The 22,490-nt window shown below is 55.5% G+C and overlaps 1 protein-coding gene across 1 annotated transcript in view; it reads right to left on the bottom strand.

The window, feature by feature from the left end:
- Nucleotides 1-5,208: 5,208 nt before the first annotated feature.
- The window catches only part of SDK1 (sidekick cell adhesion molecule 1), a 157,952-nt gene continuing 140,670 nt past the window's right edge, over nucleotides 5,209-22,490 (bottom strand). Inside the window, exons 26-29 of the mRNA XM_047089469.1 lie at nucleotides 21,314-21,451; nucleotides 18,391-18,511; nucleotides 17,852-17,981; nucleotides 5,209-5,705 (exon numbers count right to left, since the gene is read on the bottom strand). Coding sequence (XP_046945425.1) covers nucleotides 5,454-5,705; nucleotides 17,852-17,981; nucleotides 18,391-18,511; nucleotides 21,314-21,451 — 641 coding nt within the window. The 3' untranslated portion in view covers nucleotides 5,209-5,453. The remainder of the gene's footprint in view (nucleotides 5,706-17,851; nucleotides 17,982-18,390; nucleotides 18,512-21,313; nucleotides 21,452-22,490) is intronic.

The raw sequence follows: 22,490 nt of genomic DNA, 5'->3' as shown, positions 1-22,490 counted from the left end.
GGCGAGATTCAAGGTGCCTCTATCTCGCTCATCTGCTGCCAGAGAGTCATGTTCCCACGAGGGGGCCGCAGGCCACCCCCGGCCTTGCCTAGACACTTGTCGCCTGGGAGGTCGGCCTGGGGGAGAGGTGATGCCCCAGAGGCAGTCGGGGTGCGGGCGGGCAGGGAAACGCGTTCTACGGCCAAAGCGCTAACGACCCGTCTCTGCTATCTTGCTCCTGGGGCCCAGCTCTGCTCAAGCACCCTGGCGGTGCCCTGGCCCCCCGTGTCCCGTGCACACGCCTGTGGGTGAAGGAGGGGAGGACCCGGAGACTCCCTTTCCTCAGCGGACGCCTGATTCACGGGGTGCAGGTCCTTGCGGCCCCCGTGGCCCCCGCTGCTTCCGGGCCCACCCTCTGGGGTCTGGGGGCCTGGGGCCTGGCTCTGGAGGACCCGGGAGTCCTGGCTCCTCCCAGCCAGGCGGGGGCACCCAGCATGCGGCCGCCACGCTCCCGCACCTTCCCCGTCCTGTCCTCAGAGCAGAGAAACCACTGTCAGGGCTCTGTGCCTGGGACGCTCACCCACGTCGCTTTTCCATCCCGAGACGGTCCACCTACCTGTCACCCAGCAAGGGAGTGGGGTTCTGTTCTCCGTGACGGGTGCTGCCTTTGGAAGGTCCTGCCTTTAACTTCCCAACAACAGCGGTCATCACGACGCGGGCCGAGCTAACGAGTCCGCTCTCTTCTTGTCAGCGCTGGAGGGGACGCCGGGGAGGATGAGGCCGCCCGCGTGCCCGCACACTCCCGCCAGGCTCTGGGCCGTGCCCACCAGCACCCGGCTCCTCCGAGGCTCTCCGTCCCGGGCTCCCAGGAAGGCTGGGGGAAGCAGACCCCTCCTGGAAGGCAGGGCGGCGGCTCAGGACCCCGGCTCTGCGGCCCCCCAGCCGCCTAGGTTGGGACCGCCCCCTGCCCCTGTGCCACCTGGCTACCCTGGGGCGGATGGCTTCACCTCTCTGGGCGTTTCCTCATCTACAAAACGGGAGCCCTGACTGTGCCTGCCGCACGTGGATCGACAATGTTGAAGGACACAGAACGTGCTTGGCAAACGGTACGGGTGCAGTAAAGGCAACTATCTGGGACACGGAGGCTGCGGTTTCTGAAAAGCGTGCAGGTTTCAATCTCACAGTTCTGGAGGGTGGGAAGGAGAACAAGGGAAATGTTCTTACCTCTGGCTTGTCCACGGCGGTGCTGGCTTCTGGAGCAAAAGGGCGAACTTGGGACCACAGGCCCCAGTTCTCCTGTGACCCGGACCCCCATCCTCCCTGCGGCCGGCAGCCCTGCCCCTCCCCCGCGCAGGTCTTCCTTGCCTGCGCGTGGGAACCGCCTGGGTAGCTTTCAGAACCAGAACCGAATGTCTGGGCCCAACCCCCAGAGATCCTGGCTTAGCTGATTTGGGTGTGACCGGAACACCGGGACTTGTACACATTCCCGGGGATTCTGAAACCCACCACGGCCAAGAACCCCTCTCTGAGGCTGGTGGGACGTGGGGAGGCGGGAAGCCAGGCCTCTCGGGGTGGGGGGGCCTGCACGGAGGGGAGATTCCTGCATTGCCGCCAACCCAGGCTACATTCCGTGGGGCGCAGTGTCTCCTCCGGGCTCTGTGGAGTCTGGCGGGGGGGGGGGGGGGCTGGGGCTGAGGAAGGCCACTGTTGACAGGATCCGTGGCTACGTGGTGCCCCTGACGTGTCTCTCCCCGGGAGCGCTTAAATCCCTGTGACCTCAGCGGCGCCCTCTGTGTGGCGTCTGCATCTCGACAGGCGTGGGGCCTGGGACGGCTGTGCATGTGGTTCAGGACTGCACTGGGGCTGAGCCTCAGAACCTAGTCTTTACAGGCCTAGAATTCAGGAGGCATTTCGTCAATACTTGAAGAAAATCACGAGCACATAAGGAACAAAATGATGTTTTTATTAAAAATCATACCCATAGCACCTCTCTGTCATCCTACATTTTTTTTTTTTTTTTTTTTTCCAAATGAGATCTGGGATTCTGCACAACTCCAGAAAACATTGCCGGGAAAACTTCAGGACTGACCTAAGCTCTCGATAAACCGGAAGGCGACGCTGAGAGGAATGGAGAGGAGCCTCAGCAGACTAGCTCGGGTCACGGGTTGCTGCGGTGTTCCCGCCTTCCGGACCGGATCCAGGCTACTGGGATGCCGAGTTCAAGAGAGCCAGATTTGGATACGCGGGTAGATTGCTCATTGGGAGAACGACTACACCGTGTGCCGAGAATTCGTAAAAACTAGAGACCATGCTACGATCCGTTACGCAAACACCATGCTTCAGTCCAGTCGTGGTCAAATATAAGCACAGCATCAAAAGAAGTTTACAGCGTGCGCGCGACCCTTCCTCCCCGCGGCCTGGACGGATTCCCTGGCCAAGGGCCTCTGCCATCACTCGTGGTGCGGGGGACGCGCCCCCACGTTGCCCTACGTCACACCGTCCTCTGCTATGACGCTGAATCGAGTACGCCTTACAAGCACGGCGGTGAGTGAAACGGAAGGCAAGGCTGGGGAAGGACAGGGTTCGCTCTGGGCCAATTTATTCAGGAAGGGGTGCGTGAGGCCTTGCTGATGTGCTTAATGCCCGCTGGGTGTGGGGACCGCCCGCAGCCACCCCCGCCGCTCACCTGCCTGGAAACCTGTGCCCTGGTGCCCGGGCGGAGAGGGCCAGCCCGTCCCGTCCCGCCAGCTCTGACAGAGCTCGGCCCCGCCTGGCCGCTTTGCTGGCTCACCCTCACACGGGAAGGACAGCTCATCGCCCAACGACCTGCCCGGTGAGGGATGAGGGAGTGCACGGGGGGGGGGGGGGGGGGCTCAGCCACCGCTCACCGTAAGGCACCCGAATGACGTCACTACAGAAGAAGGCAAGATGAGGACATTTCATCTGGTCGTGGTTAGAGAAACGTTGCTTGTTTTGTTCTTGGACGGAGATTAAAATCCAATCAATACCTATTCTCCTATGGTGTGGTGTCTGTTTTCCTCCCTACAAGGTGAGAGGCTGGGGACTGATGCCCGTGGACGCCCACACTGCCTGGGGAGGCTGAAACCTAACTGCGGACGCCCAGTCTGTTGCTTTGGTGCAGGTGTCTCTCATGGGCCAGGGCCCCCGAGGGACAGGGCGGGGGGGGGGGGGGGCGGGGGGGCGCAGGTGCTAACAGTCCGTCAGCAGCCACGGTGCCAGCAGAGCCTCAGACAGACGATCCCATACACAAAAAGTTCAGTAAAAGCAGAGAAAGAGAAAGTACAGGAAATATAATGAACCTGAAAAAAAGCTTCATGTTGTCGCAAAAACCCCAAAGCAAAGAACACACCTCCAACCAAAGGGTCCTCATTCTGACACGTGACAACACTTTCCCCCATATTTTAAAGCGAAGTCCATATGGCTTAGAGCTCGAAGTGCACAGAAGGCAGTTTGTCCGTGTTCTGCACCGGGCGTCTGTCTTCCAAGAAGTTCAGCTTGCAGCCTGTCGCCTCGCGCGGGTTCCTGCCCCCTCACCGGCCGTCCTGGGGCCGAGAGGACGGAGCCGGGCTTGGGGCCCCAAGGTGCGTCCTGTCCAGTGAACTGTTGGGGGTGATTCTCATGCACAAGTGGCTTTGGGCAGAGCATCTAGGATTTTTGGTTTAGAATATTTCTGCCTCCACTCAGAAAAAGAAGGCAGGAAGGAGAGAAGGAAGGGAGGGAAAGAAAAGGAGGGGGGAGAGAGAGAGAGAGAGAGAGAGAGAGAGAGAGAAGGAGAGAGAGAGGAACCTTTCCACACCGTCAACTGTTGGAAAAACTGAAAAGGGGCTTTTCACCCAACGCAAAACTCTCCTTGGCCTCCGGGGGCCACAGGCGGCTGCTGGGAAAGCAGAGGGCCCGACGGAAGTGTAGACGGACTAGAGCCGAGGAGATACCACACACTCTATATGGGGCCACAGGACCGGCTCCCCTACCATCAGGGCACTGGCAGGTCACAGGTCACCCCTGCTCCTTGGGGGTGTCGACAGGGTGGCTGTGCATTGTCACGGCCACCCTCCTGCTAGCGAGGTGGGGACGCGGGGCCCTCCAGGAGCTCTGGGCGCCCGCCGGTTACACCTGGACCTCGGCTCTGGCCTGGGGGGTTGGCTGCCGGCTCCTCAGTCACCTCGGCCACCTCTTGGAAGAATAATGTGATGGCTGGAGCCACAGGTACACTTCGGGCTCTCGAAATTTCAAAGTAGTTCATGCTATTCTCACGTAGCTAAAAGATGAAAACTAAAGTAGCAAAGGGGGAAAAAATAGTTTCCAGAAAACCTGTTAAGGCTGAAAGCTGGGCTGGGCTGGGGGCAGGGACAGCAGCACTGGTGGTCAAGGCAGTGGGCAGCGGGCGGGACAAGGAGACCCGGGGGGGGGGGCCGCGCTCGCGGGAGACCTGGCGGGGAGGAGGCAATTCGGGCCCCACTTTCTCAGAGCTGTTTCGCTTTATTTGGAGACACCGACGCTTTCCGTCTTTCTCATGTACAAAGCTAAACAATTAATAAAAAGGCACCTGGAGACAGCAGAGACTCATTCATTTCATGTGACATAGTTTAAAAAAAGATAAAAAGATTTAAAAAATCCTCTGGTTAACAACGCACGCCTCTTACACAACAAGCAACTCTGAAAGCGCCGTCTTGCTCTCTCTGGGTTCGCGGGGTGGGCCGTGTGCTGTTCACGGGAAGGACACGCTCGAGAAGGGAGGGCCCGCGCCCGCTCGCAGCCCTGGGGGTGGGTCCCTGCTCTGCGCCGTTGGCTTCAGGCAAAGAAAGGAAGAGAAAAGCCCCGGGGATTTCACCACTGGAATGATGCAAGGTGCGACCGCTGAGCCGTCAGCCGGTCAGAGGACCCCCCCCTCGGAATCTCTTGCCCCCTCGCCAGGAACCTGAAAGCCGATTCCTTGCCTACAAACTGCGGAGTGAGAATATTTCAGAGATGGATGGGGTCGGGCCGAGAAGCGCTCAGCCCGGGGCACACACTTCGCTCCGCAGAGGCCAGGAGCGGGCGGGAGCAGGCTGGTTCTCCGGAGGCACAGGAGGTAGAGAAGAGGAAGGAGCGGCCTGGACGTGGGCGGACATCGCACTTGACCCCCGCTCCTCCTGCCCCCCTCCCCCCGCAGCCTCCCTACTTGGCGTGGGATGGAGACACCCAGGACTGGGGGGGTCTGGGGTCCCCTCGCCACCGCACCACTGAAATACACCTTCTCGTAAAAAGAAAAGAAAACAAAGAAACCCGCTTCCTGCAGCGATGTTACAAAAAGCCGTTAAAAAAACCTTTCTAATTGAAATCTAGTGTTCACAAGTAGGTAAAATCATCACTTATCAGAATTCTTGTTTGAACAAAAGCTTGAGCTCAGTTACTGGAGTTGATTGTCTTAACAAAAGGAGGCTGGAAGGTGCGCGGAGGCTCCGCCGCGGCCGTCACACGAAGGAGGAGAAGCCGGTGAGCGGAGTCCGGGCGCCGGGGCCCGCGGGCGCGAACACGGCGCTTTGTGTGGTGACCACCGTGTGCAGGTGCGGCCCCGCCTCGCCGCCCGCCACCGCCTCGTACCTGTGCGGGGCGCGCCCGGCCGGGGCTCGCCGCTTCCACGAGTTGTAGTAGGTGGGGTCGCTCATGTAGTGGTTGACGAAGGAGTGCTGGGGGGGCGTGTCCTCAGATTCGGAGTCGGTGCCCTGGGGAGACAGCCAGGCGTGAGCGGGCCTCGGGCGGCAGCAGGTGCCGGGGAGGGGGTGGGCGTGGGGGAGGGCATGAGTGGTCATGGGGGAGGGGGAGGTCAGCCACAGAGGACGGTGGGCATGGGGAGGGGACGGGGTGGCCGTGGGCGAGGGCAGGGGGCGGCCTTGGTGGGGACCCGTGGCCACGGGAGAAGGGCAGCCACAGGGGGAGGGTGGCCACGGGCAGGGGGGCTGAGCTGGAAGCGAGGGGTGGCCAGGCGGCCACACCAGCGAAAGCCACCCAAAGTGAGCTGGCTTGTGTCCACGGTGTCCCACCCTCTTCCCTTCTCCCGCCCCCCAGGCCACCCCGCACTCCACCCGAGGTACGCCTCCCTCCCTCGCCCGAGCTCAGCACCTCCACTGCCCTGAGACAGGGACCACGTGCTGCCCCAGGTGCCCGAGTCTGCGCCTGACCCCTCAGGGTGTGTGAGCCCGTCCCAGGAGGGGTCTGCACTGCACTTCTGCCCCAGGACAGGTCTACACTTCATCCTCTGACCCGGGAGAGCTCTACACAGCCTCAAGGGGGTGCTCTGTGCCCTCCCAAGGCAGAGCTCCTGCGAGGGGGTGGGGGTAAGAATGGTCCAGGGTCCTTGGCTTGCCCAGGACTACGGTGTAGGCTGCACTAGACCGAAGGGAGCCGGCCCTGAGCACACATGGAGGTGAGGACAGGGTGACCTCTGTGGGATACAAATGTCCGTGTGATGTCACATCCGTGCAGATCTCAGAGGGGAGGCTACCGAGGACAGGGGCCCTAGGGAGCCACGACGTCTACAGCGGCCGTCGACTCCTCCCTCCCCAGGCCCTGAGACCTGACCCCTCCGGCCACACACAAGAGCCAGCCTCGTTGATGGGTGAAGGCCAGGCTGAGGGGGTTTTCTCCCCGTCTTTATAAGAAAGTAAATCAGCAGATTCCACTGAGAACATTTAGTCCACATAGTTTCTATGTTCACGTTCTTAAAGCAAAACCCTGTTTTGTGGTTTGGGGACTGACGTGAAGTCACTGAGGTGCCATTAACAGAGACAGTGAAGACCGTTTTCCCAAGAGGGTGGAGGCTCCCACCTTCCTGCCCCAGAGGAACTTCGAGTACCCCCGGGGGGCCTGCCGCCTGCCCACAGGCTGGCCGGGTCGGCTGCTGGGCCCCACACGAGACACGCCCCCCACCCCCCGCTTTTGAAAACACAGTGAGTGGGTTCCTCCCTGCACCACCGGGGACCTCGCAGAGGCCACTGACGCCTTGAAAACGCCAAATACGGGTCTACAGACATGCAGCCATCTAGCCTTTCGAGTTCAAGGCCAGGGCGGGAGCCTGCGGCTGGATAAAGCCTCTCCCTTCCAAGGTGCCCTGCCTGGGCTCCGTCCCTGACACGGCCACACCCGCCCTTTTTTCTCTCTCCAGGAGGGTCTCAGGAGGCCCGGCTGGTATGAAGGTGTGGGACACGCCCAAATGCTGTCTCAGAATCAGCAGGGAAGTTTGGGGAGAGCACAGATTACTGGGTATGCTTCCTGACAGACTGGGCCTGGGCTAGGGCTGGGGACTGTGTGTTTCTCAGAAGCTCTGGGAGGATTCCCATCAGTGGCCAGGCTGGAGTGAGGGCAGGACTCATTCGATGTGTCGGCTGTGTTGAGACTGAGGGAAGGCAGAGGGTCCCTGGGTGCTCTGAGTCACTGTCCCTCATCTGATGGGGAGCGAACGGCCCAGGTCATGCTCCATCTGGGGACTGCGTCCTGTCAGCCGGTAAGAGCAGGTGGCACCTAGGCTGTGCAGAAGCCCCTTGTGGACATGGGGGGAGCCGGACTCCCAGGAGTTTCCAGACACCGACTCAAAAATCGGGCTCTCACTGGAACATTTACAGGAAAGTAATGGTAAGTCACAGATTTGGGACTTCTTGGGACCTGTGCGTTATGGCACAGTCAGCTGTCGGCAGCTAAACACCTCTGTGGTTCCTCTGCTTTGTACGGAGTCAGAGCTCACATAAGTGCAGGTCTGATGACTGTCCTCTCCCGACACAGCCCGAGATGCAGGGAACATTAGTTCCTCCATCACTGGGCAGTGAGGGTGACAATAGACCACAGACCTAAGAGCAGCTTCTTTTTAGGAGACGCGACTACATACAGATGAACCCCTGCGGAGTCCCTGAAACTGCATGGTTCCTTTTGTTCCTATTTTATGGATGAAGAAAGGAGCTCAGAGAGACGGGCCAGTTGCCCAGCATCCCAGGCGGGGTGGGAGCCGAGGGGGAGCCTTGCAGCCCTGGGGCCCCTGCTGGTGCGGAACCGGTTCTCTGCTCCGGGGTCTCCTTCGTGTCTGCTGACCCGACTCACAAACCCCCGCTCGTGATTCCAAAACCCTCCGTGCTCTGAAAATCAAAAGCGGTTTTTGCAGCTCACCTGGTGGCAAAGTCTGACCTACGTGGAGCTACTTTGGCAGCTATGACCCTGAGCTGAACTGACGTGCAACTATTTAGTGTGCATATTCACAGATTCTGCTGCAGAAATACTAACGTGCTCGTAACGTAACGTGCCCTGCCGGGGATGCTACGTAACATACGATGTATATATCCCACCCCTGAGAAACGCCGAATTCTTAAACATATCTGGCCTGGAGGGCTACAGGTGAAGAGATACGGCACGTGTACTTCTGGCGGCTAAGGTTTATCCTTCGTCTGTTTTCCAGAGGCCTCGAGGGGCTTCTGAGGCAGAGCTCTGTGTAAACCGAGACAGGCAGGAACGACAACAAGGGTCACCTGAAGGAAGCTGGCGGGATCCGTTATCGGTCCCTGAGTTGGGTCTGTCCCTTCTGTAGACACCATATCTTGGTTCCAAATTCCTGACTTAGGAGAAAAGAGCTCATGCTGAGCTATGTCGGGGGTGTCGTCCTCCTGACAAAGTCACAGAACACTCAGGATTGAGGCTTCACGCACCGGGGTCAGAGGTCGTGGTCATCTGACGAGTGAATGTAAGATTCAAGGTTTTCTCCCTCTTCACCCTGTACCCTGTGGTGCTCGGGCCGCCCCGTCCCCCCCTCCCCCGGTTGTGCGTGAGGAAAAACGTGAGCAAGGGCACTTAGGTTCAGTCTCCTCGCTTTGTGTCTGACACTGGCCAGGGACAGGGCGGGGCCAGACCCAGCGCCGTATCACAGCCAAAGGTGGCAGAAATGAAGAAAGCCTTTCTAGTAACACTTTGGGCCACCTTTGAGCACAGCCGTATGAAAGGTTAGAAGGACACTTTGTGTGCTCGGTCTTCCGTCAGGTCTCCACGTTGGGGGACATCACCACACGCAGAAGTCACCCGTGCTGGCGGTTCCACTTTGGCAGACCTGTCGGGCACCCAGGTGGTGACCCTTCGGGCACCTCTCCCTCTTCTTGCTACCCCTGTCCGCCCCTCCTCCTGCAGCTGTTTGGGCCGTCGAGAAGCCGGGCTCCCAGTGGCCAAGTGGCACTGGGTGGGAGGGGGAGGGGTGGCAGTCTGGTCTAGAAGGCACTCCCGAGTTCTTGCAGGAGGCAGCCTTTCTACGGGCACGTCCAACCTTGCTCAGGTATGAATGCCTCCCGTGTCCCACCCCGGCGTGCTCACACGGTTTCACTGGACATGTGTTCAGCTGTTACATCATTCCGTATTTTCCCGGCCACGGACCTAAAGGTCCTATAGCATGGAGAGAGGGCTCGGTGACATGCGGGTGCTAAGAAGAGGCCCGGGGGGGCTGTCTGGTGGCTCACAGTGATGTCCCAGGTCTGGGCTTGGACCTTCCCGAAGGAACCTCAGGAAGTGAGCCTTCTCTGCCTTTCCTTGTCACCTGGGCTGAATGGCTCCTCCCCGCCTTAAACAGTGATTGGCTAGTGGGTATACATGTGACTTAAGCTGAGCCAATCAGAATCCTCTCTGGGACTCTTTGTGCTGCACAGGAAGAGCCCCGCCCTTTAGGTGGCTACGAGCCCTGAGGCCCACAGACCCAGCCAAGAGCTGCTGGGAGAGGTTAAGACCATCTTGCAGAGAGACAGGAAAGGCAGGAGCCCAAGAGCGGACGGTCACATGACACACAGGCCAGGCTTCGTGGAGCCTGCTCAGCCCTCCCCATTACCTCCACCAGAGAGCAGTGACTTAAATGCCATCCTCCCCCCTGCCTGCTCTGTTTATTGTTTATATGACATTATTATTTTTTAATGGGGATGTATCTTAGTGAGTTACAATTACTGACGAAAAGGCAATGCTGCAGGGTCCTATTTTTTTTTTTTTTTTAAGTTTCCTGTGTGATCCGAAGTAGCGATGTGTGTTGGTTTCCCCGGAAACCACAGAAGGACAGCAGGTGATTGGATGTGGTGGCAGTTTCTAAAGGTGCACAGATGCCTGGCAAGAAGCTAAGAAAGATAATCTCAACACTCTTGGTATTATATTTTCAAGATGAAAGAGTCAAATAATATTAGGGAATTAATTAGGTACGGGGGGGGGTTGGTCTAGGTTGGAGCGGGAGAGATTTTGAGAACTGTTTCTTGGGATCTTGAAAACGATTTTTATAATGCGACTTGAACAGCAGTCCTGCATGAAAGACAAAGTCTCTCATCCCTGACCAGAGACAGACAAAGGGCCACGGCTCATGCCACGAGACACTGACGGCCTAACTCACAGTGGCTCTCGTCAGGTTCTTGTGCTCCCGTGATCCCATTCACAGAATTTCCACTTCAAAGCACTGTTTCTGAAAATAGTTAAAAACGTCCTGGGGAGAAAAGGACGGCATCGCCGTTTTCGTGGTGAAATATTAGCTTCGCAGAAGACCCCTTCCAGCAAAGATCGCATAGGGTTTCTGTCTCCTTACTTCCCCGGGCTCTGGAGAGGAGGGGGGGCCGGGAGGAAGGGCATTACCCTCCTCACTCCTGAGCCACATTGCATCAAACCGTTGACTAAGTCCAGGGCCAAGAACGTGTCTTACTTTCCACTCCTGACATCTCAGTGTACAATGTTTTTCAACCCAGACGCTGCCTCTGGTAGGGAGGATCAGTATCTGAAATCTGAATGCACGGGGCTCCTGGGGGGCTCAGTCGGTGAAGCATCCGACTTCCGCTCAGGTCATGATCTCATGGTTCATGATGAGCCCCGCATCAGGCTCTGCGCTGACAGCTCAGAGCCCGGAACCTGCTTTGGATTCTGTGTCTCCCTCTCTCTGTCCCTCCCCAGCTCACTCTCTCTCTCTCTCTCTCTCTGTCAAAAATAAACTTAAAAACAAAAACTGAAATCTAAATGCACGTGCAAGTCACTTATTAGGTGGTCCTCTTTGAAACAGGTGCTAAGCGTATGTTCTGCTACCCCACCCCGGGTCTCTTCTCTCTGGGACTCTTGCTCATCTCTCTGAGGGTTCTGTCTGCAGTTCGGTAATTTGCCTCTATTCCTGTGAATTTGGGGTTAAGGGGCCGGGCCAGAAATCATCACCATCTTTAGGAAACCTTGGCCCATGCTTCTCCCCTCTGAATATCAGAACCATCCATTACAAAGGCACAAGGTGCTTCCAGAATGGCCGGTGAGGAGCCAGCAGATTGCCTTCCAAGAGAGACAATGATTTAACTGGAGAAAGTTATTTTATAAACAGGCCTCTAAAGTCGCTGGGAATCGTGGCCGGGACAGAGAGCAAATGGAGGAAGATTTACTCCACCAAGAACAGCAAGAGTCTGAGGCACTCGAGCCGTGACCTGCATCATCCCCCGCCTCTGACCCCCAGCTCCGTGTGACAGCAGCTCGGCAGGTGTGGTCGAGAGAACCGGGTTCCCTTCCCTCACCCTGTCTTTACCCCTGGGCCGGACGGTCTACACCACTTGTGGCAGGTTGAGAATACTGAGCCCCAACGGCCCCTGCCTCAGCTAGCTTGTAGGGAAGAAGTTTTATACCAGAGGGGCAAGCCCAGAAAATCAGAGACTGTCGTCTCCACCCAGTGCCCTACCTGCACGGCAGGTGTGTCCCTATGGGCGAAGAGGGCCACTGTCCCCACCCCCAGCTTTGGTGCTGTGACACGGAAGTCCTGCACGGTGGGGAGAGACAGTCCATTAGAACAGAGAGATCCCGACTCCCCTAAAGGGAATGGCTTTGTTTGGAACAAAGCATGCCTAAGGGCACTGCCGAAAACAGTGGAATCCTTCCGCATAAGACATTAAGAGGAAGCTGGTAGTTCTGTGATTGTAACAAGTGAAGCAATAAACCAGCCAGAAGTTTAACAGAGAGAACCACAGAAAGAGACAGCTAAGGAGAGCCTCCTTGGGGTCAGAGCAGAATTCAAATTGATAACATCCTGCTACTGCAGGAGGGCTGCCCCTTAACTGGAGCAAGCTATAGCGTAATATATAGCCCAGGGCATCGTGAAAAATAATCAAGCTAGCAAGTGGTAAAGGTTAAGAGCTGGGTGTGATACCAATACCAACAGACCATCCAGAATCTTAATAGGGGGTGAGAAAAAGAGACAAAGAAAGCCTGGCTGGGACCATCGTCATCCCGGGTATTCAGGGGTCCCGAATGTGTTCCTAAGACTGCACTTCTCAGGAGTGTGGCATAAGAGAATCCACCCCTGGGGGAGACAGTCTTGCACTGAACTAGTCCAGCCAGCCCACTAAACACGCAGACAACGAGAATGATCCTCGGGGTAGAGGATATCAGTATTCACGGTTGGCACAATACATTAACAAAAATGAACTGTTTTCAGCAAAACAGGACAGTGTGTTCCACACCTGCAGCAAAAAGCAGGCAGCGTCTGAGGAGACTCGAGTGTTGGCAAACAAAGATTTTGAAAGCAGCTATTACAATCTAGTCATAGAACTAAAGGAAGCTAAGTTTAAAGAATGGAAGATGATAATACCGTGCCAAGTAGAACATATCAATAGAGAAATGATTTTAAAAGAACCAAATAAGAAGTTTTGGCATTGAAAAATACAATGGCCAAAATAAAAAATTCATTGGAGGCACCCGACGGTACGCTGGGTCTGGCAGGACAGAGTCAGGGCACAGGGACGTATCAACAGAGATTATGCACTCTGGAAAACAGAAGAAAAAGCATGAACACACACGAAGGAGAAGAACAATAATGAAAGAAAAGAGCACCTGACATATGCAGGACAATGCTGAGTCCACCCACACACGAGATGGTCATGAGAGCACCAGGACAAGAGCAGAAAGACAGAAGAAGAAAACACAGGGGAAGAAATGGCTTACGACTTCTCAGATTTGCTCAGAAGCATTAATTTACACGCAGAAAATCTCCATAAACACTAAGTAAGTCCACACCCAGACACCTCACAGCCAAAAAGACAAAGAGATTCTTCAAATCATGGACAAGGGAACTCAAATAATGGTCAGAGTTGGCTTCTGATCAGGAAAAAAAAAAAAGATGGGGGACAGAAGGCAATGGGGAAATGTATTCAAAGTGTTGAATAAAAACTGCTAACCAAGGATCTTGTGTTCAGCAGAACTGCTTTCAAAAATGAAGGTGAAATAAAGGCATCCCTAGATAAGTAGAGGCAGGAAAATTCATCACTATCCAACCTGCCTTACAAGAGATGCTACAGGAAGACTGTCAGGTTGAAAGCAGGTGACATAAGCAGAAGTGTAAAAGAAAAGGCAATGACCAAGATGATCACACATGGGTAATTACGAACGATAGCATCTTTCTTCTCTTACCTAAATTAAAAAGCAATTGCATACAATGATATGTATATAATTGTATTGTTGGGCCTATGATGTACAGAAATGTGACATCTTTTTTTATTAAATTTTTTTTAATGTTAATTTATTTTTGAGACAGAGTGTGAGTAGGGGACGGGCAGAGAGAGAGAGGAAGATAGGGAATCGTACACAGGCTTCAGGCTCCGAGTTGTCAGGACAGAGCCCGACCTGGGACTTGAACTCATGAACGGCGAGATCATGACCTGAGCCGAAGTCAGACGCTTAACTGACTGAGCCACATAGATGCCTCAGAAATGTGACATATTTAACAAACAGAACAAAGGAAGCAGCTGAGTGAAGAAATGACGCCCAATGGTAACTTGAATCTGCTGGAAGAAATGAATAGTATACAAGAAGGGTAAAATGGTAAACTCCAGATATATATTTGCTCTCCTTTCTCATCTCGACTTCCTTAAAAGATGTAGAGTTCTGTAAAGTAGTAACTATAAAAATGCATCCTTGAGTTTGTAACATTATGGATTTACAGACATCATGTATAATAATAAATGACAGCACAGAAGGGGAGGAGGCCAGAGAGCTATATAGGAATAAAGTTTTTATACATCACTGAGATTTAGCATAAATCTTAAGTAAATGTTGATACTAGAGCAATCACTAACAAAAATAACTGAAAAAATAGAGTAAAAGCAAAAACAAGAGAATTAAAGTGGTACACTGGAAAACTTTAACTTAAAAAAGAAGAAAGTAAGCAGGAAAGAAAGAGGAATAAAGACATGAGACATATAAAAGACAAATATCAAAACAGCAGATGTAAAGTCTACCTTAGCGGTCATTATATTAAATGTGAATGGATTAAACAATCTATTCAAAAGGCAGAGATTGGCCAAAAGAAAAACCACTCCAGCTCTATGCTACCTGTAAGAGATACATTCTAGATTCAAAGATACAAATAGGTTGAAAGTACAAGAATGGAAATAACATACTATGGAAATAACATACAATGACCAAAAGAGACCTGGGATGGCTGACTAGTATCAGACAAAATAATCATGAACGCAAAATTGTTACTAGGGACAAAAAGGGCCATGCTATTCTGATGAAGGGGCCAATCCATCTACAAGACAGAACTATTATAAACATACATCTAGAACAGAGCCCCTGAAACACACGAAATTAAACTGGCTGAAATGGAGCGAGAAATCGAGAGTTCAACAATAGTAGTTGGAGACTTGAGTACATGAATGGACGGCAGAAGATCAGGAATCCAGGTGACTGCCACAACACTGTAAATCAGCCAGCCCTAACAGACACATCCAGACCATTCCACACAACTGCAGAATAACACTTTGTTTTTTCAAGTGGCTATGGAACATTGTTCTGGCACAGACCATGAAACAAGACTCAATAAATTTAAAAGGAGTGAAAATATACAAAGCATGTTCCCAGACCACAATGGAATAAAATTAAAAAAAAAAAAATCAATAACAGAAGGTCATTTGGGAAAGTCACAAATATGAGAAAATTAAAAAACACTCCTAAATAACCAATGTTCCAAATGAGTGAATTCTGTGGTATGTGAATTATATCTCAATCAGGCTGTTTAATAAATGCGGTTCACAGCAAACTCTTCCATCTGAGCTGGTGCTTCCAAGATGACGGAAGTCCCCAGGTCCCTCTGTTGGGACCCTGTGAATATCTGGTGCTTACACATCTCCCAAATCCATAAGGTTCACAGATAGGACCCAGCAAGATTAGAAAGCTAAGAACTCTGGAAAAAAGATGGGCCTCACTGTGTCTACCCGAGGACCCAGGAGCAGACGGGACACAGGCACGGGAGTGCTCGGTGGACTCCACGGGACCTCAGCTAGAGATGACCGTCAGAGCTTCCTAGGGGCCTGGACCCCAGATCCTAGGAGAAATTCTGCATGTACATCGAGCGCCCACACCTCTCGTCGGCTTCCTGATAGAGCCCTTGACCCAAAAAGCATTAGGAACCATGAGAGGCATCTGTGGGAATTATAAAAGGAACCCCTTCCTCCTGGCACAGGGCTTGCCAAGAGGAAGGCAGGCCCCTCGCGCACTCAGCCACAGCTGTGGAGCTGGGACGGCTCAGTTCTGGGTGTCGGGTCTGCTGGGAGGGACAGCACTAGAAGTCTGGCTCAGGTCGGCCACTCAAGCTCACCCCACCAGCATGTGTGCAGGGAAGACGTAAAAACTTCTGTAAGCTCCAGCTTTGTCCTCTATTATATGAGGATCACGGCTACCTCCCTGCAGGGCTTAGTGTGAAATCTACGTCCCTCTCTCCTACGCCTGCCCTCCTTCCCCACTGCCCCCATCAGCTCCTTCCCTTCCTCCTTCCTCCACCTCTGGACGTGCGTGTTTGTATGTAGGTATACGGGCGTGTGCACGTGTGCATACGACTAGCTCGGTGCCTGTATACATTTACTAACTGTCTGTAAAAACCAGCTGAGTTGGCATCTCCAAACATCCCACAGGCATGAGAGGACAAACGGACTGCTGCCCGTCTACCCATTTTGAGAACGCTCCCATGAACACAGAGTTCAGAATTTGTGCCTCCAACTCTGGCCGCTCTCGACACGGCCGCTGCCCCCAGGGGTCAAGAGGAGCCGGTGGAGGCCAGGGCCTGGCTGAGCTCTGGATGACCTCAGACTTAGTCTTGCTGGCTGGCCAGCGAGGAGAATCGCCCTACCTCATGGGACTGGTGTGAGCATTGAGAGAGCACGCCTGGGGCGCCTGGTGGCTCAGTCGGTTAAGCGTCCGACGTCGGCTCAGGTCACGATCTCACTGCTCGTGGGTTCGGGCCCCACGTCGGGCTCTGTGCTGACAGCTCGGAGCCCGGAGCCTGCTTCGGATTCTGTGTCTGTCTCCCTGCCCCTCCCCTGCTCGCACTCTGCCTCTCTCTCTCTCTCAAATATAAATAAAACATTAAAAAAAAAACAAATAAAAAATGGAAGAGCGTGCCTGGACCATAGTGGTGCAAGTAGTGCCTGAGCCCCGTTGGACCGTTGTTCACTCCACCCGCAGGGCGTGCTGGCGAGAACTGAGAACAGACGCCCAGCACAGGCCATGCGAACGCATCTCGAAGTCGCTGGCACACGCAGTGCCTGCCGCAAGGCCGTCGTACCCCTTTCCAACGTGCTGCTTTTGGCGCAAGCAGCTAGAGAAAGCTAGACAAAAGCTGCTGTTCCCTTCTCACAAAAAGCCAGGTCACTTCTGCAGCATTTCACTCGAGAGCCCTTGACTTCAGACAAATGCAACATCGGCTGCTGCTTGCTGTTTGCACCGTGCCCAAGGCAACGGCACAGACGGGGCGCCCGGCGTCCTCTGTAAACAGGAAACTCGAAGCAGAGCGGACCCGGTGTCACCTCGACAGCCACCTGACGTCCGTCTCACTTGGAGTTCACATACTAACCGCAACTTCAAAGAAGCCATTTTATTGAGCCTCGGGGCTTGATAAGGCCTGAATTCGGGTCCAAATGAAGGTGGGACTTATTTTAGATTAAATATTGATTTAGAGTATGGATGTCAAGCGGTGGGGCAGGCGTACGTGTCCAGCAAACAGCTTGGTGATTTTCCTCCCTCTCAACACCGGGCACGTCTGAAATAAAGACGTTTAGGACTGATGGGGACCCACCCCTCAACCTGTCACTTCGGCTGGCTTTGCTCCTTAGGGTCGGACGCTGTCAGACCCTGAGGCAGCACGCTTGTGGGGAAAGGCACTTCCCGGGGGGCAGGGAAGGCTGACCCCTCCTGGAGTCTCCCGCGGCTGCCTCCTCTCCGGATGACACCCTCCCCAGTCTGCTCCCCGACGGAGGCCTCGCACCGTGTGCTCAGCTGCACGAGTGAGCGCTCAGACACACAGGACGCCTCGCAGATGCAGGCCCACGGGTCCCGGGTGGGGGTCACATCCGCGGGGGCAAGACCCCCCTGGTCCACCTGCTCAGTGAGGACAGAGACAAGCCTCAGGTCAGGGCTCACCAGACCCTGTAACTGTCCCTGAACGGCGGTGGCTCAATCCCGCTTCAGCACAAAGCGGGGCGGGTGGGAGGGGAAGGGGCTGCCGGGCGCGGGGTCCCAGGTTCTGTGGGTTTTGGGGGCTCAGGCCGTCTGCCACTCCAGCCGGGGTCTAGAGGGCAGGTTCTACGGTCACCACCAGAAAACACAGTTTATTTACGGAAGCCAAACGGAAAGTCAAGTGGCTTCGGGACCGGAAGCCGCTTCGGGCGAGGTGCTGATGTGAGAGCTGGCCCGGGGGCAGTGACCTCTGGGTCTGAAGGAGTCCCAGCATGTACTTTCCTCATCGGTCAAAGGGACTCATTTGCCCCTGGCCCTGCTGCCCCTCAACTCCACAGGGACCAGGGGGGCAGCACCTCGGGAAGGCAGAGGGCTTGGCACAGAAGCGGGGACAGAGGCCATGTGCACTGACCTCAGATTCCGAAGCGTCCACAGACTTCTCCTTGAGGTTTGTGCTCTCGGTCAGCACGGCGCTGTTGTATTTGTTGCAGATGTCCTCGTCTGAGTAGTGCAGCCCGCCGGGGCTGGGCCGGGGTGGGGACCTAGGACAGGACGCCGCCCACGGGACGGACACGGGCTCAGATATCCGGGCCGCAGCTACCTCCCCGGGGCCCTCCTGACCCGCCCTCTGGCTGCTGCCCTGTTGGGATGGGTGGACATCCATTCTGGTGGCACCCGTCTGCCCAAGAAGCAGGGACTCCCTAACGCTCAGCCAGCCTGCGGGCGCTCGGCCTCCCGAGACCACGCCCCTCCGCGCCCAAGACGAGCCTTCTTTTTGCATCTCTGGAACGGGAGGAAGGATGCCCCGGGCCCCCTGCCATGTGCGCCCCCCCCAGAGACTCAACGCGGCCCTGTTGGGTTGTGGCGGGTGCCCGTGGGCATGGCGACATGCCCGCGGCCAGACCGTTGGGCAGACGTGGCCCAGGTAGGTTACGGGTGCCGCGTCCCTACCTGGTCCCGTTCTTCTTTGAGAAGGTGTTCTTGACATTGAGGTGGCGGCTGTTGAGCTCCAAGGCGGCAAACCCTCCGTTGTCCAGGGTCACGGTCTCCTCCACGTTGGAGATGTTCTTCCCTAGAGCCGGGACGGGAGAACGGGTTCGTGTGCTGCAGTCAAGGGCTCGCTGCGGGTCTGAGGGCCGCACAGGTGCTCGGCCTACAGGTGTGCGGAGTTCCCTCTGGAAGCAGGGCCCAGAGCCCGGCCAGACCCGCCTGGGCGCGCGGGGTGGGCGGAGGCTCGCCGGGGAGCCGGCAGCGTATTAATCACAGCGCTCGGAGCACTGTGGTGTTTGCTTTGTCTGACACCAAAACACCAGCCTTCCTATCAGAATTGATGGAGGAGCCCTCAGGATGCATCGGCGTTTTTTTTTTTTCTTTTAAGTTGAGAATTAAGTATTTTATACATTTCAAAATGATGACCTCATGACCACCTAATAAAACAGTAAATGGAAAGTAGATTTGCAGGGGGTGACAGTCCAGGGGACACGGGGTCTTTCTGGGGTGGTGAAGATGTTCTAGAACCGGCTGTGCTGACGTCCGCACGTATCTGTCAACACGCGAGAAGCCACTCAAAAAATAGGTTTACAAATACACGTGAAAATGTGTTCTAAACTATGTCGGCAGATCAAACGAATAACCGTGAGGTTGGGAGAAACCACAGGAGACGCCGAGAGTCCCGTGTCTTCCTGTCCTCAAGGCTGTCTGTCCCCTTCCCCCAGAGTCCTCCTGGCCCACCGTCCCCTTCTTTCAGCTCACAGCCCAAGCGTCACAGGACCAGAGAGCATCTTCCAGACCACCCGAGACAGCGACCGTCCTTCCCCCTCCCCCTCTTCCTCCTCCTCCTTCTCCTCCTCCTCTCCCAGAGATGCGTAGAGCTCCCCCCGTGGTGCTCATCCCAGCAGCGCTATTTTTTACCTGCTTGCGTGTTCCTTACTGTCCACCTCCCATCAATCTCTCCTGGCCAGACCACAGCCCTTGGAGGCAGGGACCCCACCTGTTTTTCTCCCGCTGTCCTCGCCTCCAGGACAGGGGCCACTTCCAGCTTTGTTAAAACCCCACGGCACCCTCTCTGCTTTGAACCAGCGCCCGCCTCCCCTTCCCGAGGGGCCGGAATGCTCTAGGTGCACGCAACAGGAAAAGCCGGCAGGACGGAGACCTGCAGATGCTGGGTCATTCGCTGGCCAGTAGGGGGCTGACTGATGAGCGGGTGGGCAGGTAAAAAGCAGTATCGGAAAGGAAATCCAACGAGGGTGGTGTGTGAGGGAGGCTGTCGGGCCGGAACGGTGAAGGTTTAGGGTCTGTGTGTCTCCCGGCAGGAAGGCAGACATTCGAGTAGACACGTATTTTTTTTTTTTTCTAGGCTTCAATTATGATGTTAAATTAATACTCCAGGGTGAGGCTGAGTATCAGAAGCTTGGGTCACGTCTGGCTTTTCAGGGCTGTTTTCCAGATGCAGAAGGAGAGTGAAAAGCGGGGAGATTTTCTGTGTGCCAGACACAGGATTCTGGAATAGCATTAACTCAATAAAATGACATGCCATTCATACATAGTAAATCCCATAGGAATAAAATCTGATTTACGAACACTTGTTAGAAGTGAATTTATACAGAAAAAAATAAACCCTTTCTTGGAGGGATGAATTGCTTAATGCCAGGAAAGCAAACGGTGAGGCGCCTGGTTGTGTTAACCCGTTAGGTGCAGGGATGGATGGAACTGGGAGGCTGAGACTGGGGAAGCCGCTGAGCCCAGCCCCTCGTCCCTGAGGGCTCACGGGCCGGCTCCTTTGCAGGAGGACCCCACCAGGGAGCTGGCCTCCTGGGGAGCAAAGACGGAGGAGCGGTGGGAATAGCTCCAGCTATGGGGACTGTCCTGCCGCCCTGGTGACACCAGGGAGCTGGTCACGTTCTCGGCCAAGCTACAGCTGTGATGGAACAGACAGCCGTGGTTGTGCCAAGAAGGGGTCTCCTAGGTTATTAGGAGAACTGAAGAAAAACCGAGAAGAATAAATGCGTAAAGTGTACTTATCTGACGCGTCCGGAGTGGCTTGTTTGCTACGTGTGTAACTGCCATGGGCGTAGAGATACGGAGCCCCATGAACCCCGAGGGGTTCCCTCACCTGCCAGGGTCCCAGAACCCCGAGGGGCTCCCTCACTGACCTTCTCTGTTTATACTTCTCTCCCAACAGGCAACCACTATTCTGTCTTCTAGAAACTCCCACTCATTTTGGTGGTTCCGGACCTTCCTATAAATGGAGTCCAGCTTTGCCCCGTGTTCGTTTGTCCATTTCTCTGATGGGGGCGATCCACTCAGCAACAGACACTTACTGAGAACCTTCCGTGTGCCAGGAGCTCATAGTGGGGAGGCAGCGGTGAGCCGGGCGCCAGAGGGCGCGGAGCTGGGACGTGGGGTTTAAGGTGAGGTACAACTCAACCGCTGTCTGGCTGAACCCCGCACCTTGTTTCCATCGGCGGCTCCCTGAGCCTCACCGACGCTTCGGAGACGTGCCCAGCACTGCGTTCCCGTGACACTGAATAGTCTGGTGATTCATCTGGTCAATGCTTCTGGCTAACGCGTTATAGATCACGTTCAAAAATACCGCTGCATCTGGGAAATGGTGCTTATGGGGAAAACAGACGCAGGGAGGCCAAAATGACCCAAGCGACGGACAGGACACAGAGCTCATTTGCGGGCAGAGCCAGGGCCAGAGTCCGGGCCGCCGAGCTCTAGGACGCCTGCGCGCTGCACCCAGCCGCCTCCCGAAGGAAATCCGCTGCGCCTATCTTATCATCCGCAAAGGGGATGCTGGCCCCACAGACCCTGGAGAGATGGGAGAAAACAGTGGCGGGGGGGGAGGGGGGGAGGGGGGCAGACGCCTCACCTGTGCCGCAGTTCTTGTATCTCTTGTTCTGCCCGTGCAAGACCAGAGCAAACACCACCAGCAGCAGGACGATCAGGCTGGACAGCGCCATCACCAGGAGGAACCACCACTCCCCGTAGAACGGGGTCTCCACTTGCGCTGAGGGACACACCAACACAGTCACACGCGATGGAGACTCCTGCCTCCTGTCCGGGACCAGGTGGCGGGGCTCCGTGCAGGGTGGGGGCGGGGAGGGAGGAGGCGACGAGCCCCGAGTCACGGGGAGGACGGAACCACGGGCTGGTGTGGGTTCCAGCTTCCCAGACCCAGGCTCGGGCGTGACGGGCTCTGCGGCCGCTGCTCCTTCCCTGCGGGAACCGGGCTCGGGGCCCCCGTGGCACCCACGCTGCCCTTTCCCAGAGCTCGCCCTGCCCTTGACCATCTACACTGTCCTTCACACTACTTCCTGTGACCTCCACTGCCCGCGGATGTCGTCCGGGGTAAAGACAGGAAGGATCGGAGTGCCTGGATGCCCTCCCCTCTTCTAGGGCCCAGGCTTCCCTCCCGGATGGCCCCGCGGTCCCCTTACCCTCTCCACCACGGCCACCACCCACCCCTGCCCGCCACAGCCTCTTCTCAGGGGGCTTCTCCTCTACTGGACTCACCCCAATCCACTCCCTACACTGTCACCAGAGAGATCTCGCTCAGATGGAAACAAACCGTCCCTTCCTAAAAGCCTTCGGTGCCCCACATTAGCCACGGAGCACAGTCCAAGCCTGGGGAGCCCTGTAGTCTGACTCCTGCTCACTCCCGGTGCTAGATCCCATCCCCCCCTGCACAGAAGCCCCCCTGCTGGCCTGTTCTGCCACACCAGGGCTCCCCAAGGGCCGCGGTTGTAGTTTATTTATTTTGCGCCTCCAGCAAAACTGAGTGGAACTGGCCCATCTTTCCACATGTTTTTTGAGGCACCGAACAGAAAAGTTCATTTAGAAGTTGCTTTGAAGGATACCCTTCTTGATCATGTTTTATTCTGTTTACTAAGAACAGAACAATAGGCACTGTTTCTGGTAGGTGCCGGATGGCCTCGGGGTCCTCCCCGGAGAGCGGATTCGGAGGGAACAGGAAGCCTATTACGGGTGAGGCCAAGGTCCACCTTCCAGCCACCGAAATCCACAACAAACACATCTACCTTGTGTTA

This window comes from Lynx rufus, unplaced genomic scaffold (genome assembly GCF_022079265.1).
Source record: "Lynx rufus isolate CCGP_SWC_20201006 ecotype Redwood Valley unplaced genomic scaffold, mLynRuf1.p SCAF_27, whole genome shotgun sequence".
Taxonomy (NCBI): domain Eukaryota; kingdom Metazoa; phylum Chordata; class Mammalia; order Carnivora; family Felidae; genus Lynx; species Lynx rufus.
Note: the sequence above shows the minus strand (reverse complement) of the source record. Positions and strands in the feature narration are given on the sequence as shown.